We start from the raw sequence: 13,203 nt of genomic DNA on the forward strand, positions 1-13,203 counted from the left end.
TTATTTTGGTGGACAGCAATCATCTTTTGCGATGCCTCACTGGTTGCACCACACAGCATGTAGGAAACAGCCCAGCGTAATTACTGTCCTGAATCAGAAAAGACCCGTAAAGATGACAGAAGGACAGAAGCAAAATTCAGAAACGCTGCAGAACAGAAGTGTGTAGTAACAGTGAGTACAGAAACAACAGCGACAAAAGCCACCAAGTATCAGCTGCTCCGCCGCAGAACCTGAAAGTCTCGCTCGTCAGGATCAGCCGCGCATCCCCAGTGAGCGACATTCCCGTCGCATTACTCACACGCTTCAGCGCATTCCTGCGCTCCTGCACGCTGCGCGACCATGTGTCAGAGCGCAGCGTCGCTCTCCCATTCAGCACTTTGCAGTGTCACCGCGCACGACTCCCAGCACGCAGTCGGGTGTGTTCGACGCATGGGTGCAAAAGGTTTGAAGAATCATGCACAGTAGCCTTAGTCATAGCCGCATGGCCGCATTCATGATGCTTAAGTAAGTACAGAGGCGAGTTTCCCGGGGTGACGACTGTCTCCGGAAGCACCGACTGTAAACCGTTTAGGTCGGTTTTGGCACAGAGCAGAACTCGACAAAGTAAAGGTAGAAGGTTTTACATCCTGGTCATTTGAGGTGTAGGGCTGTGCAAATAATCGATGTTAAATCGAAATCGGATTTATGAGTCAAGACGATGTTGAAAAAAAAAAAAGGAAAATCTGAAAAACCAATTTTCCTCTCGCATGCTTCCAGGCTGTACGCCTCTTATTTTACAAAATGTCCAAAGTTTGACTAAATCCAAAGAGGATTTACGAAAATCAAAAATCGAGTTTTCGAAAAAAAAAAAAAAGAAAAACATTTGGATTTTTATTTTTGTCCCAAATCGCCTCAGCCCTATTTGCGGGGGTTTAATATCCTACAGCTTAAATACAAAAGAGAATTTCCAAAAGGCTGATGCAGTTTTTCATTGAGGCCAGAAAAAAAAAAAAAAAAATCAAATATGCCCGATTTTTGCAGAGGTTTTGTTTGGGAGTGACTCGGGGAAAATCTCCAATCGACACACAGAAACTCGAGTTTCAGGTCAAGGCACACCTTGAGTGATGAGCTGCTGATAAGGCACGGTCGCAGAGCGGCGACGGGGCGAGGAGGTGTTGGCCGGAGGATGACTCAAAGATTCAACCCCAGCAGCGCGGCCGCCCGCTCAGAGTTATTGTTCGTTTTTCAGGAAATGTTACGTGGCAGCGGTGATCACAGATCGTTCACACAGATGCCGCTCAATCCCCTGCTGTTCCAGCTTTATACCATGTACGCATGGCAAGTCCCACAGCGTGCACAATTTTAAAAGCAATCTGCCTCATTTCAGGTCTGCACTCTTGAATGAGCCAAAAAAACAAAACAAACCAAAACAAAACCTTAAACTAAGAGCTTAGTAAAATCCCCATAACCTCAAATTTAAAACAGGTCACACAGAGAAAAATGCCTGCTTGCAACTTTTCTACTCTGTCAAACTTTATAACGTCCGTTTGTTACATATAATGTGAGTTTGATGAGCCAGCAGGTTTGAATGGATGATAAATAAACACACTGTGATAAAAAAAAAGAAAAGTGTTTCAGATAAGCCTTCACACACTAAGGAACCTTTTTTTTTTATATATAACCTGCAGCCTCTGGAGTCAACAAAGCGGACATTAACGTGGTGTTAATCCCATTTTGAGGTGGGCGGAGTTGGAAGGTGGATGCTTTTTTTTTGCCAGCTCTCCTTCCTCTGAGCCAACAATGTTCTAAAATGCGGTCCAAACTGGACCCGCCCGGGCCCAAAGCCGCACGACCTTCTGCCAAGTGCCGGAAAAGTCCAATAATGTTTGGAATTCCCTCATCTGCAACACATGACTCCAATTAAAGCCTGCAGGTTTGAAACCTTTGGGTTGATTGAAGCACCGTGGCACAAAAGGGGGAGAGGCGGGGTGGGAGGGAGGGCACCCCTCTTAAAATGCATTATGGGGGAGACACAGGAGACCGAGTGTAAACATGCCCATGCACACTCAGGCATGCACGCGTGGGGAGGAGGTGCAGGTGAAGCGCCAGCGTGAAACCTGAGAGCGCGGCGACTGCTGCGCTGTCACTTCCCTGCAGAAAAGGGAGAGAAAGGAGTGAGAGGCGAAGGACGGAAGGGGAAGTCTCAGCCAAGTAGCACGAAAGGCCTGCGAGCGGTCTGCGCTCAATTAGGACACGTTCGTAGAGGGAAAAAAAGGAACAAAACAGCTCTGCGAGCGAGTGCAGAAATACTCTGGCGAAGACTTTATCAGAAACCTCGGGCAGGTTCCGTCGGGAGTGAACATTCCTCTGTCAGCTGTAGATTAACAGTAAAGGGTCTATATATCATGCAATATTCCCTTCCGCAAATCTAGTTTGTCTCTAGCCTTTGTATAAAACCCCACAGAGACGAGAAAAATCATTTATTTCTGTCCTCTGCCGCACTTTTCCGTGATTGTGCGCTCCAAAAACAAAGTCCTCCACAGCCAGATGTCGGTTCCACCCTCTATCCTGTCATTTTTTTTGTTCCCTACTAAACATGTGGAAGGACCAACAAAACTTCAGTTCTGGCAGTAAACTAAACCCAAGAGTTTTTTGTTTTTTTTTCAAAGGGGGCTGTAAACAGAGGGCTTAATATCCTGGGTTCTGGGTGAATGACTATGAGCTCCGCTGTGGTCTGGATGCAAAAAGATCTGAAAATGCATGTATTATGGGATGGACAGACAATCCACTTCTCACTGGGTTTTCACACACACACACACACACACACACACACACACACACACACACACACACACACACACACACACACACACACACACACACACACACACAAGCACAAGCGAGAAACGTTTCGTTCGCTCTTATTTTTTGGCGCTTTCAGTAGGCAAAGCGGCTCACTTCCTGTCAACTGGCCGTCATACGAAACAAATCCCAACTTGCTGATTACAATCAGCCAAAAAAAAAGAAGAAAAAAAGAGGGGGGCAGGGGGGGTTGGGGGAGGCATGATTGCCGGGGATAAAAAGCCACAGTGGAGGAGGAGAATGCTGTCAACCGGAGGCTTGGTCAGCATTAAAAATAGCTGCCAGAAAAGAGACGGGGTGGGAGTAGAGGGTGGGTGGGTGGGGGGGGGGGGGGGCGGTTCTGGAGAGATCTGGACTGCGAGTTCAACACGGGAACCAGCAGTAGTAGAAGAAGAGGGAGAAGAAGAAGACAGAGGAAGCAGAAGTTTATGATGGAAATCCAGTCATAGCTCGCGCTCCTCGACCGTCCCCACCCAGGCGACCAGCAGGCCTGCATGTGACTCCGCGTAAAACCGGGCCTCCTATACGGGGAGACTTTACCCAGAATCTCCTAAGCTCCCAAGGGAAACCTAAAGCTCTTGGTACCGGCCGCTGCTGTTTCAAACAATCGCATTTGTGTGTCCTCGGCGCAGGCATGTGACCATACGGGAGGCCGCGGCTGTAAGTAGCTTGCGCGTACGTGCGCCTGCTTCCTGTGTGTTTACAGGCACGGCAGGGAGGTGGAGGAGGAGGAGGAGGAGGAGGAAAAAAGATCAAGGCACTTGGCTTTATAGCATGTGTGACAGTAGGCAGCAAGCTAGAATTAAGCTGGCCCATAATTACAATCAGCAATTTAAAAAAAAAAAAAGAAGAAAAAAGAACCCTGTGCAGCAGTGACTCATAGATTCTGTCTAAACACGGCTGCAGAGCCAACGCTGATGATACGTCACTGCAGCCAGCAGAAATTACCCGTGGTGGCGCGAGTGGGGCGCTCAGCCCGAGAGCAGCTCGAGGGTCTGACTGCCCGCTCCGCTCAAACACGTTTGTATCCTTCACGTCAGCTGAGGGCGCCACGAACGTCGTGGGCAAAGCTCAGCCGGCACCGAACTAAAAGCGGGGTTTTCCAAAATGACACACGAGATTGATAAACGCCGACCTGCAAGTCGCAGCAGAGCACTGGCACCGCCGCCTTTACGTTGCCCACTGATGACACACACGCACGCACACGCTCACACAGGCAGGCAAGATAAAAAATCTGTTTTCCAAACCCATTGCTCTGACGAGACTCACGGACAGGTGGATATCAAGAGGAACCTGTCGCAATAGAAAAGGCTGGGATTAACGCTGTTGAAAACGCCGGGAGGTGAAAAACTGGTTTCAGCTCTCTGGTGGGAGCTGGTAGTGAAGCTCTTTGTCACCTCGTGTAAAGTTTTAACTCTTTAGCTTTAAAATTCACCTTGATTTCTCTTTATTTATTGCTCTTTATGGCTGTTGCTGACCTCCTTTTAAAGGTGCTGTGCCAGTAACTACCACCGACTACCAATGTAAACCAGCCCCTGGCTGCAATTGGGTACAATTGCATCACTGCAAAATAAGGGAGCTGTACACGGTACACTGTCCTCTTGAAAAATAAATTCATTGAAATTGAAATTTTTAAACAGGACTCAAGAGTTGTTTCTTACAGGGTTCCTTCAAAGAATAATCAATATTAGTCAAAATAGTTGTGATATTCCAATGTTTGAAAACGGCGGACTGGGTCGCCTGATCACCAGATATCATCATCAATATAAATGTTTAAGATCTTTGCTTTGAAAAAGTTGTGGGATAAAGGCTGGTCTTGTTTTCACAGCGTCAGATGTGCTCTGTTCAGGAGTTTCAGGATTACGACGCACTTTTGCCGAAACGTGTTGCTGCACGACCTGTGAATTCTGTGAGAGCTGAAATCAAAAACACGAGACCACGCAACTCCCGGAGGGAAAAAAAAAAAGAAAAGAAAAATCAGCTGCGCCCATTTTCGCTGTGCACTTTCCATCTGGGGGGAGTCGACTCACCATCCACGGCCTGCCGGAGCACCTGCAGCTTCCTCTGCTTCTCCTTGATCCGGTCGTAGGCGCCGGTGACGCCCGAGCCCACCGACAACGCCGAGTGGTGATGAGGCTTCCGGCCCTTCAGCCCGCCAAACTCCGGAAAGTGAGAGTCCCGGGACGCCAGCGCCGGCGACTTGAGCCGCCCCACCGACAGGCTGCTTATGGCGCTGCTGCCCCTCCGCGCGTCCTCCAAAGCCCCGAAGCGGAGAGCCTCCGGGTCAATGTAGGCCAGGTCCACGGACGAGGCCCAGGTTTTCCGCGCTTGGCTGATGCCGGGGTCCCTGATGTGGAAGGGCAACGACCTCCTGTCCAGTTCCACCGGCCGGCCCTTCTTCTGCTGCGGGTGGAGCGGGTGCAGGTGTGGGTAGGCGTGCTGGCTGGGGAGCGAGGGGGCTTTGGGGTACAGTTCCATGGGCAACTCAGAGTCGGGGGGGTACTCGGAAGGGGTAAACTGCTGGGCCTCGTCGCCCTTCGCCAGGTCCTGGATGGGCAGAGAACCCATGGAGCGGCTCAGGCCTCTGTTGAGGGACGTCTGCTCCTGGGTCCTGGCTCGGTAGCGTTCCAGAACCCTGGGGGCGGCACTCCTCCCTGGAAGCAGGAAGAGAACCCAGGCCTCATTAAGTGTTTTTTGTTTGCAGCACTTCTCTTTCATATTAGTCACTTAATATTTCACACATTGGCACTGTTGGTCTTGTAGATTTGCAGCAGCCTCTGAACTTTGACGTTAGCTTAACGGTGTAAGTCACACACTAGCTTTGCGTGGCTAATCATCTGCAAGTGTCTCTCCCAACGTGCAGAGCCTCAAAAATGTCTCAGGCTGGTGTAGCTAACTGCTCATTCTATCTGATATGGGAAGGGTTTCCATCTCAACTCAAGTGAACTTTATTTATAAAGCCCTTTAAATACAACCACAGCTGACACAAAGTGCTGTGCATAATAACCTTTAAACAAACAACAAAAGCAATTAAACAAATGCGGTCTCATGCTGAGTCAAATGCCAAGGAATAAAAGGGGCTTTTAGACGGGTTTTAAAAAAAATCGAGAAAAGAGAAAAGCCTATACTGCACAGAATAAAAGCCCAGAATAAAAAGCCAAAAATAATTTGCAAATCCTATGTCAAACATAAAATGACTACTCTCAAATTCAACCGCCAAGTGATGCCTGGCATTGGCATCCAGCGTCATTTCTCACTGTCTCTTATACTGAATCAGGAATATTGCCAGCTAGGGCTGTCGGTCAGGTTCGACCTGAACTCTGCAGAGCAGCCCGGTGCTGCGGCAGATTGCTTTACAGAGTTCCACAGAGGGGCCTGCGGATCTTCAAACAAGAGGAGGTGATGCCCCGTCAAAAAAAAACCCAAACAAAACACATAAATCGTCACGGCCTTCAAATTTCATCCGCGCCGAAGCAGACTTCAAAGACTTTCTTCCGAGGGGCATCCCTGAATTCCTCTGGTAGCAGACAAAAGTTGGGAGCTGCCGCCAGACAGAAGTCAGAGAGCTGCGGCTCCTTGAGAAGAAAGACGCTTCAGAGACGAAGAACACCCCTTTGCATGTGCTTTCCCTGAGGCTGGATGCCGCTCAAACACAGGACGGCGGGGGGGGAACAAAGCGCTGATACAAACAGCAGATGACCGGCTTCACTGGTGACTCCCAAATATGCATCTGTAATCAATGCCATGCCATGCTTACATAATCAGAGCGAGAGAGGCCATCTTTGTGCGCCTTCCTGCCTTCCGCAGACTGGAAAATGAAAAACCAAAAGAACCGCTGGGATGATTTGGTCATATTTTCCTGAGTTAAACCCAATTGAATGCTGCAGCACATTGTTCCCCTCCTTCCACTTTAAGAGCCTTCCGAACTCATTTGGAGTGGGAGAGCATGGGAACGGCTGCGAGACCAGGACGGGACACACACGCAAGTCTTCCTTATAAAAAAAGTTCTAAATATTGGTCTTCGTCTCATCGTTTGGTCTTCATATTCTGAAGACGGTGCACTTTAAGGTCAGGCGTCATCGTTATTATCTTGGAAAAACATCATAATCTAGGAAAGAGTTTTTTTGTGCGTTCCAGACTTGTTTTTTCAACTGCCCAAAGGCCAAAATCAGCCAAGATGATAATGATGAAAAAATTCTTCAGCTCGGTTTGTTAAGCAAAATGCCAAACAAACACAACTCTAACCATGCTGCGACCTGTGTGTGTGTGTGTGTGTGTGTTTTCTCATCTCACCAGAGGGCAAACCTTTGCCCCTGAGCCTCTCACGGATTTCCTTGCTGCGCTCCGGCAGAGACTCCCGATCGGTCAGCAAGCCGTCCAGCTGAGAGAGAGAGAGAGAGGGGGAGAGAGAGAGAGAGAGATACAGAGAGAGAGAAATGGTGAGAGAAGAAGCAAGTGCGAAAGAAAAACACAGAGGATGGGGTGAGAGGGGAGGGTAGCAAAACATCACTCAGAGCGCCGCTCCCCTGGGGAGGTGGGGGGGGGAATCATCTCTGCAAACATTTTCTGCCAGCATGACTCAATCCACAACCCCCCTCCCGCACCCCCCACCCCACCCTTCATTGCAATAACTGAAGCGTGTCTTGAAGAGCTGAGACAGGAGGTACTGTACCTGCGAGAGGCTGCCCAGCACCAGCCGCACCAGCTTCCTGACGTAGGAGAAGGGCGGGTCGCAGGTGGAGTTGCGGATGTGCTTGCTGCAGATGTCCAGCACCGTGCGCAGCGACATTCGACTCAGCGTGACGTCGTCGCACATGTTGAGCAGCAGGCTGTTGAGGTGCTCGCCCAGCTTCATGGGCTGCCGGGGGGGAAAAAAAAAGAGGAACGGTGCACATTAGCGCTTGAGCGGCGATGCGTGTGTTCCTTTAAACTTTACTCCACTTTGGTGACATGATTTTAAGATGGCTCGGTTGTTGCTGCCGCTGCTCTCATGCGTCCGTCTTGGCTGCTTTCTGACAAGCGTCGGAAGGTTCAATCACATTCCACCGCCCGCTTGCAGTTTCACACCTTTCCTAATACGGTTGAAGTATGTGAGATCTCATTGCAGCGTGGAAAACAATCACAAAGTGCATTGACTGTGACAATGAGACGGTAATGGTTGAAGAGATAACCTTCCCCGAATTAACGAAACCAGCAGGCATTCCAGGTATTTTTCCTTTTTTTTTGGGTGCGGCAGAGTCATTTAAGGACATAGATAAACTTTAGTTTACTAGTGTTGTGCGCATGGAAAAAAGGTCAAGATCAACATGGGCAATAAGGCACCCTGGGTAAAGACCAGGGTAGACCTTACATCACCTTCATGTAGGTGACCCTGTTTAGCAAAACATAGTTTCTGGATCATTAAAATCCTAATTGATTTGTTGCCCAGTGTGTGAGGACCTTCAGAAGGCCACGGATGCAGATGTCAAAACTCACAAAAAAGGCGATTTGGAGAGATTCCTTAACAAACTTTTAATAAGTCCACCAACACTGCACTCTGAGTTTAAACTCAACTTGTCCAAACTTGTCCAGGAAACTGCGCATTGTCACCGATTTGTATGAGAGAACAACGATTAATGGGATAACGAAACAAACTATTGAACTTGTAGGTCATTAAACCATTGAACATCGTTGGCGCAGCTGTCGCACCAATGCGCCACCGTTATTTACATTTTAATTTGCAGATGATTCGGCAACTAAACCTTCATATTGTCTATATATGTCTCTGCATTTTATTTTTGTTTTACCTTGTGAAGAACTTTGGGTTGCATTGTCATTTGCATGAAAGGTGCTATATAAATAAAGTTTGATTTGATTTGATTTTTGATATTCTCCTTTAGCCGTTGTGGTGTGTATGTATAATGTGCTTTTTCTAAGTATGGCCTAGCTGGCCCTGACGGCCTAAAGACTTACCTGGCTTTGGGGGATCTCGTAGTCTGCTCCCCAGAAGAGGGTCATCCCCAGAGAGTACATGTGCATCTAGAGGTGCAAGAGATCACAAAACGTAGCTGGGTAAATCTTGTTCCTTTTGAGCAAAGAAACTAACGTAGAAAAGTTGAAACCCTGAGCGAAAAAAATTAAAAGCCCATAAAAGAGTGTTTTGTTTCCGTGATTGTGTGAAAGAAACAGAAAGGGGTAGCCGGAGCTCAATCAGCGCTGGATGTAATAAAAGCTGAATTGGTGCCTGTTTGGAAAGGAAAAAAAAGAAAAAAGTCTGAGGCTTTGAGTCTAAATCCAAAAACCCCCCTTTTCCATTTCCTCGTCCATATTACTCTGCACTTACTGCTCGGGAGAGAAATGACTTCCCTCCCCGCATGCTGGGCTCGGCGGAGGGAAAGAATAATTCAAGGACTGCCAAGGAATGCAACGCAACCTTCGAGGCCTTCAAAGAACACGGGTTCCGACGCACGCACACACACACACACACACACACAGACAGACAGACACACACACGCTCTCGCGGCAACGTGGAAACTTCTAAGCTGCCAATTAAAAAGGCAACAGCGCAGCGCCAGCGGAGTGGAGGATCGTGGCAGCGGACGCTGACGTATGTTTAGCCGCTGCGTCTGCTAACGAGTGGAGCAGATTGGGTTTTCTTACGGCGGAATCGCTAAGCTAAGGGGAGGTGGGACCACGGCTGGAAAACTGACTCAGCACTAAAGTGTGTTGAGGTCTAGCCGGCCTGTGCCAGAGACTGGAATCCAGTCGGGCAGGATTTCAGCTCTCCTACCAGAGGTGGAGGCAGAGGGGAGGGCGGGGCCTCGTTCTGTGCATTTGCAAAACAACGTTTTTTTTTGGTTCCCCCCAACAGGAGACGACGAGTTTGCAGACAACTCGAGGCCGTAAACGCGCAGCTATCTCAGATCTGCAGCTGATTCATGTGCAGCGTCTGGGCTTTTACAGAGCCGCAGCGCCTCGGAGCACCTTCACACAAACCATCAAACTGTGTTTACTGGTGCAAAGATGAAAAGGAACTTCACAAGCGAGCGAGTTGCAGATTTTGCGTCCCCCCTCCCCCCCCTACACCAAATATATGTCTTTATTTATTGATGGTGTTGTTTTTTTTCTGCAAACGTTTCCGATTTGGGAACTTCCTCCTTGTAAACTCACAACCGTCGCTGGAGACCCGTTGAAATTTGAGCTGTGAATGTTTGTAGATGAAAGCGCAATAAGGAGTTTGAAGGAAGAACGCAGTGGTTAGCGCTGCCGCCTCACGGCAACAAGGTCGTGGGTTCAATTCCGGGCCATGGGACCCTTCTGTGTAGGAGTTTGCATGTTCTCCCTGTATCTGCGTGGGTTCTTTCCGGGTTCTGAGGCTTCCTCCCCCAGTCCAAAAACATGCATGTGAGGTGAATTGGAAACTCTAAATTGTCCATAGGTGTGTATGTGAGTGCGAATGGTTGTTTGTGTCTATGTGGCCCTGCGATGAACAGGCGACTTGTCCAGGGTGTCACCCTGCCTTCGCCCATTGACACTCGGAGAGGCTCCAGCAGAACCCCGTGACCCTGAGCTCCGCAATGGATGGAAGGCCACTTGTCCCCAAATTTAGCAATTTAGAACACAAAAGAACACAAAATAATCAAACAGCAGAAGTTATTGGATAGTTGAGAAGATCGTCACATTGGACTCCAACTAGACTGAGACAAAAATCAGTGGCAAGACCAAACAGTTCCGTCACATGCCCACATGTAAAGACGTTTGTTACCTTCTCTATGTCGGAGACGCAGGACAAGGAGGCGCCCTCCAGCACCTCGGGCGCTGTGAAGGCCCGCAGGTCCTGCTGGGTGACATACTCGTCAGTGAAGGAGATGTTGCCAGACGGCATGAGCAGGAGAGACCAGGGGGAGATGATGAAGCCCATGGCTGAAGGGTCTGCAAAGGGGGAGAGAAATAACAGCTGAACCGCCGGGAGGGCATAATCTGGGACAAAAACAGCATGTTTGGATTTCCATTATTGAAAAATCCAGAGTAAACACGCGCACCCGCAAAACACACAAATCCTTCCAAAAGCTTCATAATAACCGGCCTGAACTGTGGACACGGCTGACCGCCGTGGATGCACCTCGCAAATGTTTTGCCATTTGGAAACTGAAGATGGTTCGTGCAAAAAAGACAAATGCAGCCACTGTCTCAGCCTTCAGGGAGACAAGCGATCCGTGGAAACAGAGAGGAATGGCGACACGGCGCAATTCCCTCTCCGAGGGAGCCACGGTCAGAGCCATGGTCAGAGCGCGCCTTAAAAATATACAAAGGAATGTTTGAGCTGCGCTGCAAAATTCTTTTCTCTGACTGATGAGGAGGAGACGAGGAACAGAGGCGCTGGACTCGAGGCACCGGCGTTTCTGCTCTCCAAAGCTGGAATTCCCAAAGTAAATAAGTGCTTCCTGTTTTAAAACGTGCGTGAACGTTTGGAGAATTGACTCGGGAAAGTAAAGTTACAAGTTGGCCCCCCCACCCACAAGGAGCACAACGTTGCGGGGCTCAAACAAACCTGGGCGGAATGGCTTTTCTTGTTAGGGAGCGACAGCGGAGGGAAACTATTCCAGTTTCCACAAAATCAGCTTCCCTTTCAGTGTAAAGGAAGAATAGAATTCGGAACGCGGCACCAGATTCCCAACTCACTTTAACTTTAAGCTCCTCTTTCCTTTGCAGTGTAGCCTGTCAAATCACATGCACACACACGCACGTACACACACAGGGAATAATTCAGAAGCAGGATGCTCCAAAAACATGCCCTTCCAATGGTTTCCAATTAAACTCATTTTGATTAGCAACTAGTTCGCAAAAAACTCGCAGAATTAAAGTCGTAGTTAATCTCAGATTCCACTGAAACACAGGAAACAGCAGGCACAGAGAAAAAAACATCAGGTCTAGATTTTCATGGAATGCTCTTTATTTGGTTCCCAAATTTATTTTAAACAAAAAAAAAAAAAGAAAAGGAAAACGGCAAAACCAAGAAGTCTCGCTCAAACAAATCAATAATGTTCACACGTCGGCTGTGCAAACAAATCGCTCCTTGGCAAACAAAGCGAGCAGCCACAATTCTGTCTGCGCGGCAGAAGAAGGAACTCTGCCGGCGGTTTCAAGTGTTTGCCAACGCAGGTCTGCGCGCAGCGTCTGAGAGGTGACAGGCCAAGTAAATTGTACTTAAGCTCCTGCCGTGTTTAGAAAAAAAAAACAAAAAAAAAAACTCCGGTGTTTACACGAAGGGCCCTTCGGACGGAAAGAAAAATAGGAAAACTGAGGGGAAAACAGTTTTTTCCTGCTTTAGCGAAACCATGCTGTTTCAGGAATTTTATGCCCAAACCAGCAAAAAGACAAAAAAGACAACAACAACAACAAAAAAAAAAAAAAGCAGCACATATTTTCACAGGCAAGCGGGCGAGTTTGCTTTCAGCTCGCTCGCCGTTATTACCCCCCCCCCCTCCCCCTTCTGCAGTGGAGGAGCGCGTTGCCGTGCACAGCCCAGTGACTCCGCTCGCTCGCACATAATAGGCGGTTCCAACATCTGCTCCTCAAAATTTTCAGCTTCCCTCAGCAGTCTAAAAGCGTGCGCGCGAGAGGCCGCAATTTTCTCAATATAGCCGCGCAACTGCGCGTTGAAGAGGGAGAGAAGGATGCGTTCAGGATCACAACCTCTGTCACGAGTATAATCGTCCGTAGGGCTCCGAGGTTCCATCCAGCCTTGCGTTCCATTTTGTCCTTCATTTGTGTTCTCGGAGCTTTTTCGCTGAAGCCTTGGAAACCTCAAAACTTCCTTGTGTTGGGTCACATTTTCTTCACATTAGAAAAATATGTATGTATATTTTTCGGATCGAGTGTCAAAGTCAAAATGGCTCAAAAACAAAACGTCCATGGCGAAATCTGAGTCGCACCAAACGTGGAAATTCCACGTTGACACTAAACAATTAAGTGACGCAACCGTGGACGGTCGCTCGCCTCGGTAGGTTGTTGGCCTGTGCGTACGAGACTTGGCACAGCCCAACCTACAATAACAGCGAGGCCGCTGCGGTGCTGACTCACGTCCTCTTCCAGTGTCCACAAGGCTCCGATCTCTTAGTCACCCGAAAGTTTATTCTACTTATAACTCTGGAACTCGGCTCCCTTATCTCTCCTGTTGTTTCAAGGGCATTGAGGCGCGCTCGCAGGCAAAAAGAGAGGGAGAAAAAAAAGAAAGACTCTGAAAAGAGCTCCCTCAACAGCTGGACGCCAGAAAGAGTTTGGAAGAAAACTCATGACGGAGTGAAACTAGCACTGGCAAAATGTAGGAGGAAAAGCAATGAACTTTCACAGTTTCATTTGAGGGAGTTTGTTGATATTTCT

General features: G+C 48.5%; 1 protein-coding gene across 7 annotated transcripts in view; it reads right to left on the reverse strand.

Moving 5' to 3' along the window:
- Positions 1–13,203, reverse strand: part of ptpn13 (protein tyrosine phosphatase non-receptor type 13) — a 38,351-nt gene that overhangs the window by 19,601 nt on the left and 5,547 nt on the right. For all 7 annotated transcript variants that reach the window (XM_076043547.1, XM_076043546.1, XM_076043552.1 and 4 more), the window contains exons 3-7: positions 10,586–10,752; positions 8,794–8,859; positions 7,514–7,699; positions 7,135–7,222; positions 4,872–5,495 (exon numbers count right to left, since the gene is read on the reverse strand). In XM_076043547.1, the coding sequence (XP_075899662.1) occupies positions 4,872–5,495; positions 7,135–7,222; positions 7,514–7,699; positions 8,794–8,859; positions 10,586–10,752 (1,131 nt within the window). The remainder of the gene's footprint in view (positions 1–4,871; positions 5,496–7,134; positions 7,223–7,513; positions 7,700–8,793; positions 8,860–10,585; positions 10,753–13,203) is intronic.

Source organism: Nelusetta ayraudi, unplaced genomic scaffold (assembly GCF_046127955.1).
Source record: "Nelusetta ayraudi isolate G7.1 ecotype Tasmania unplaced genomic scaffold, CSIRO-AGI_Nayr_v1 ptg000076l, whole genome shotgun sequence".
In the NCBI taxonomy this organism is placed as follows: domain Eukaryota; kingdom Metazoa; phylum Chordata; class Actinopteri; order Tetraodontiformes; family Monacanthidae; genus Nelusetta; species Nelusetta ayraudi.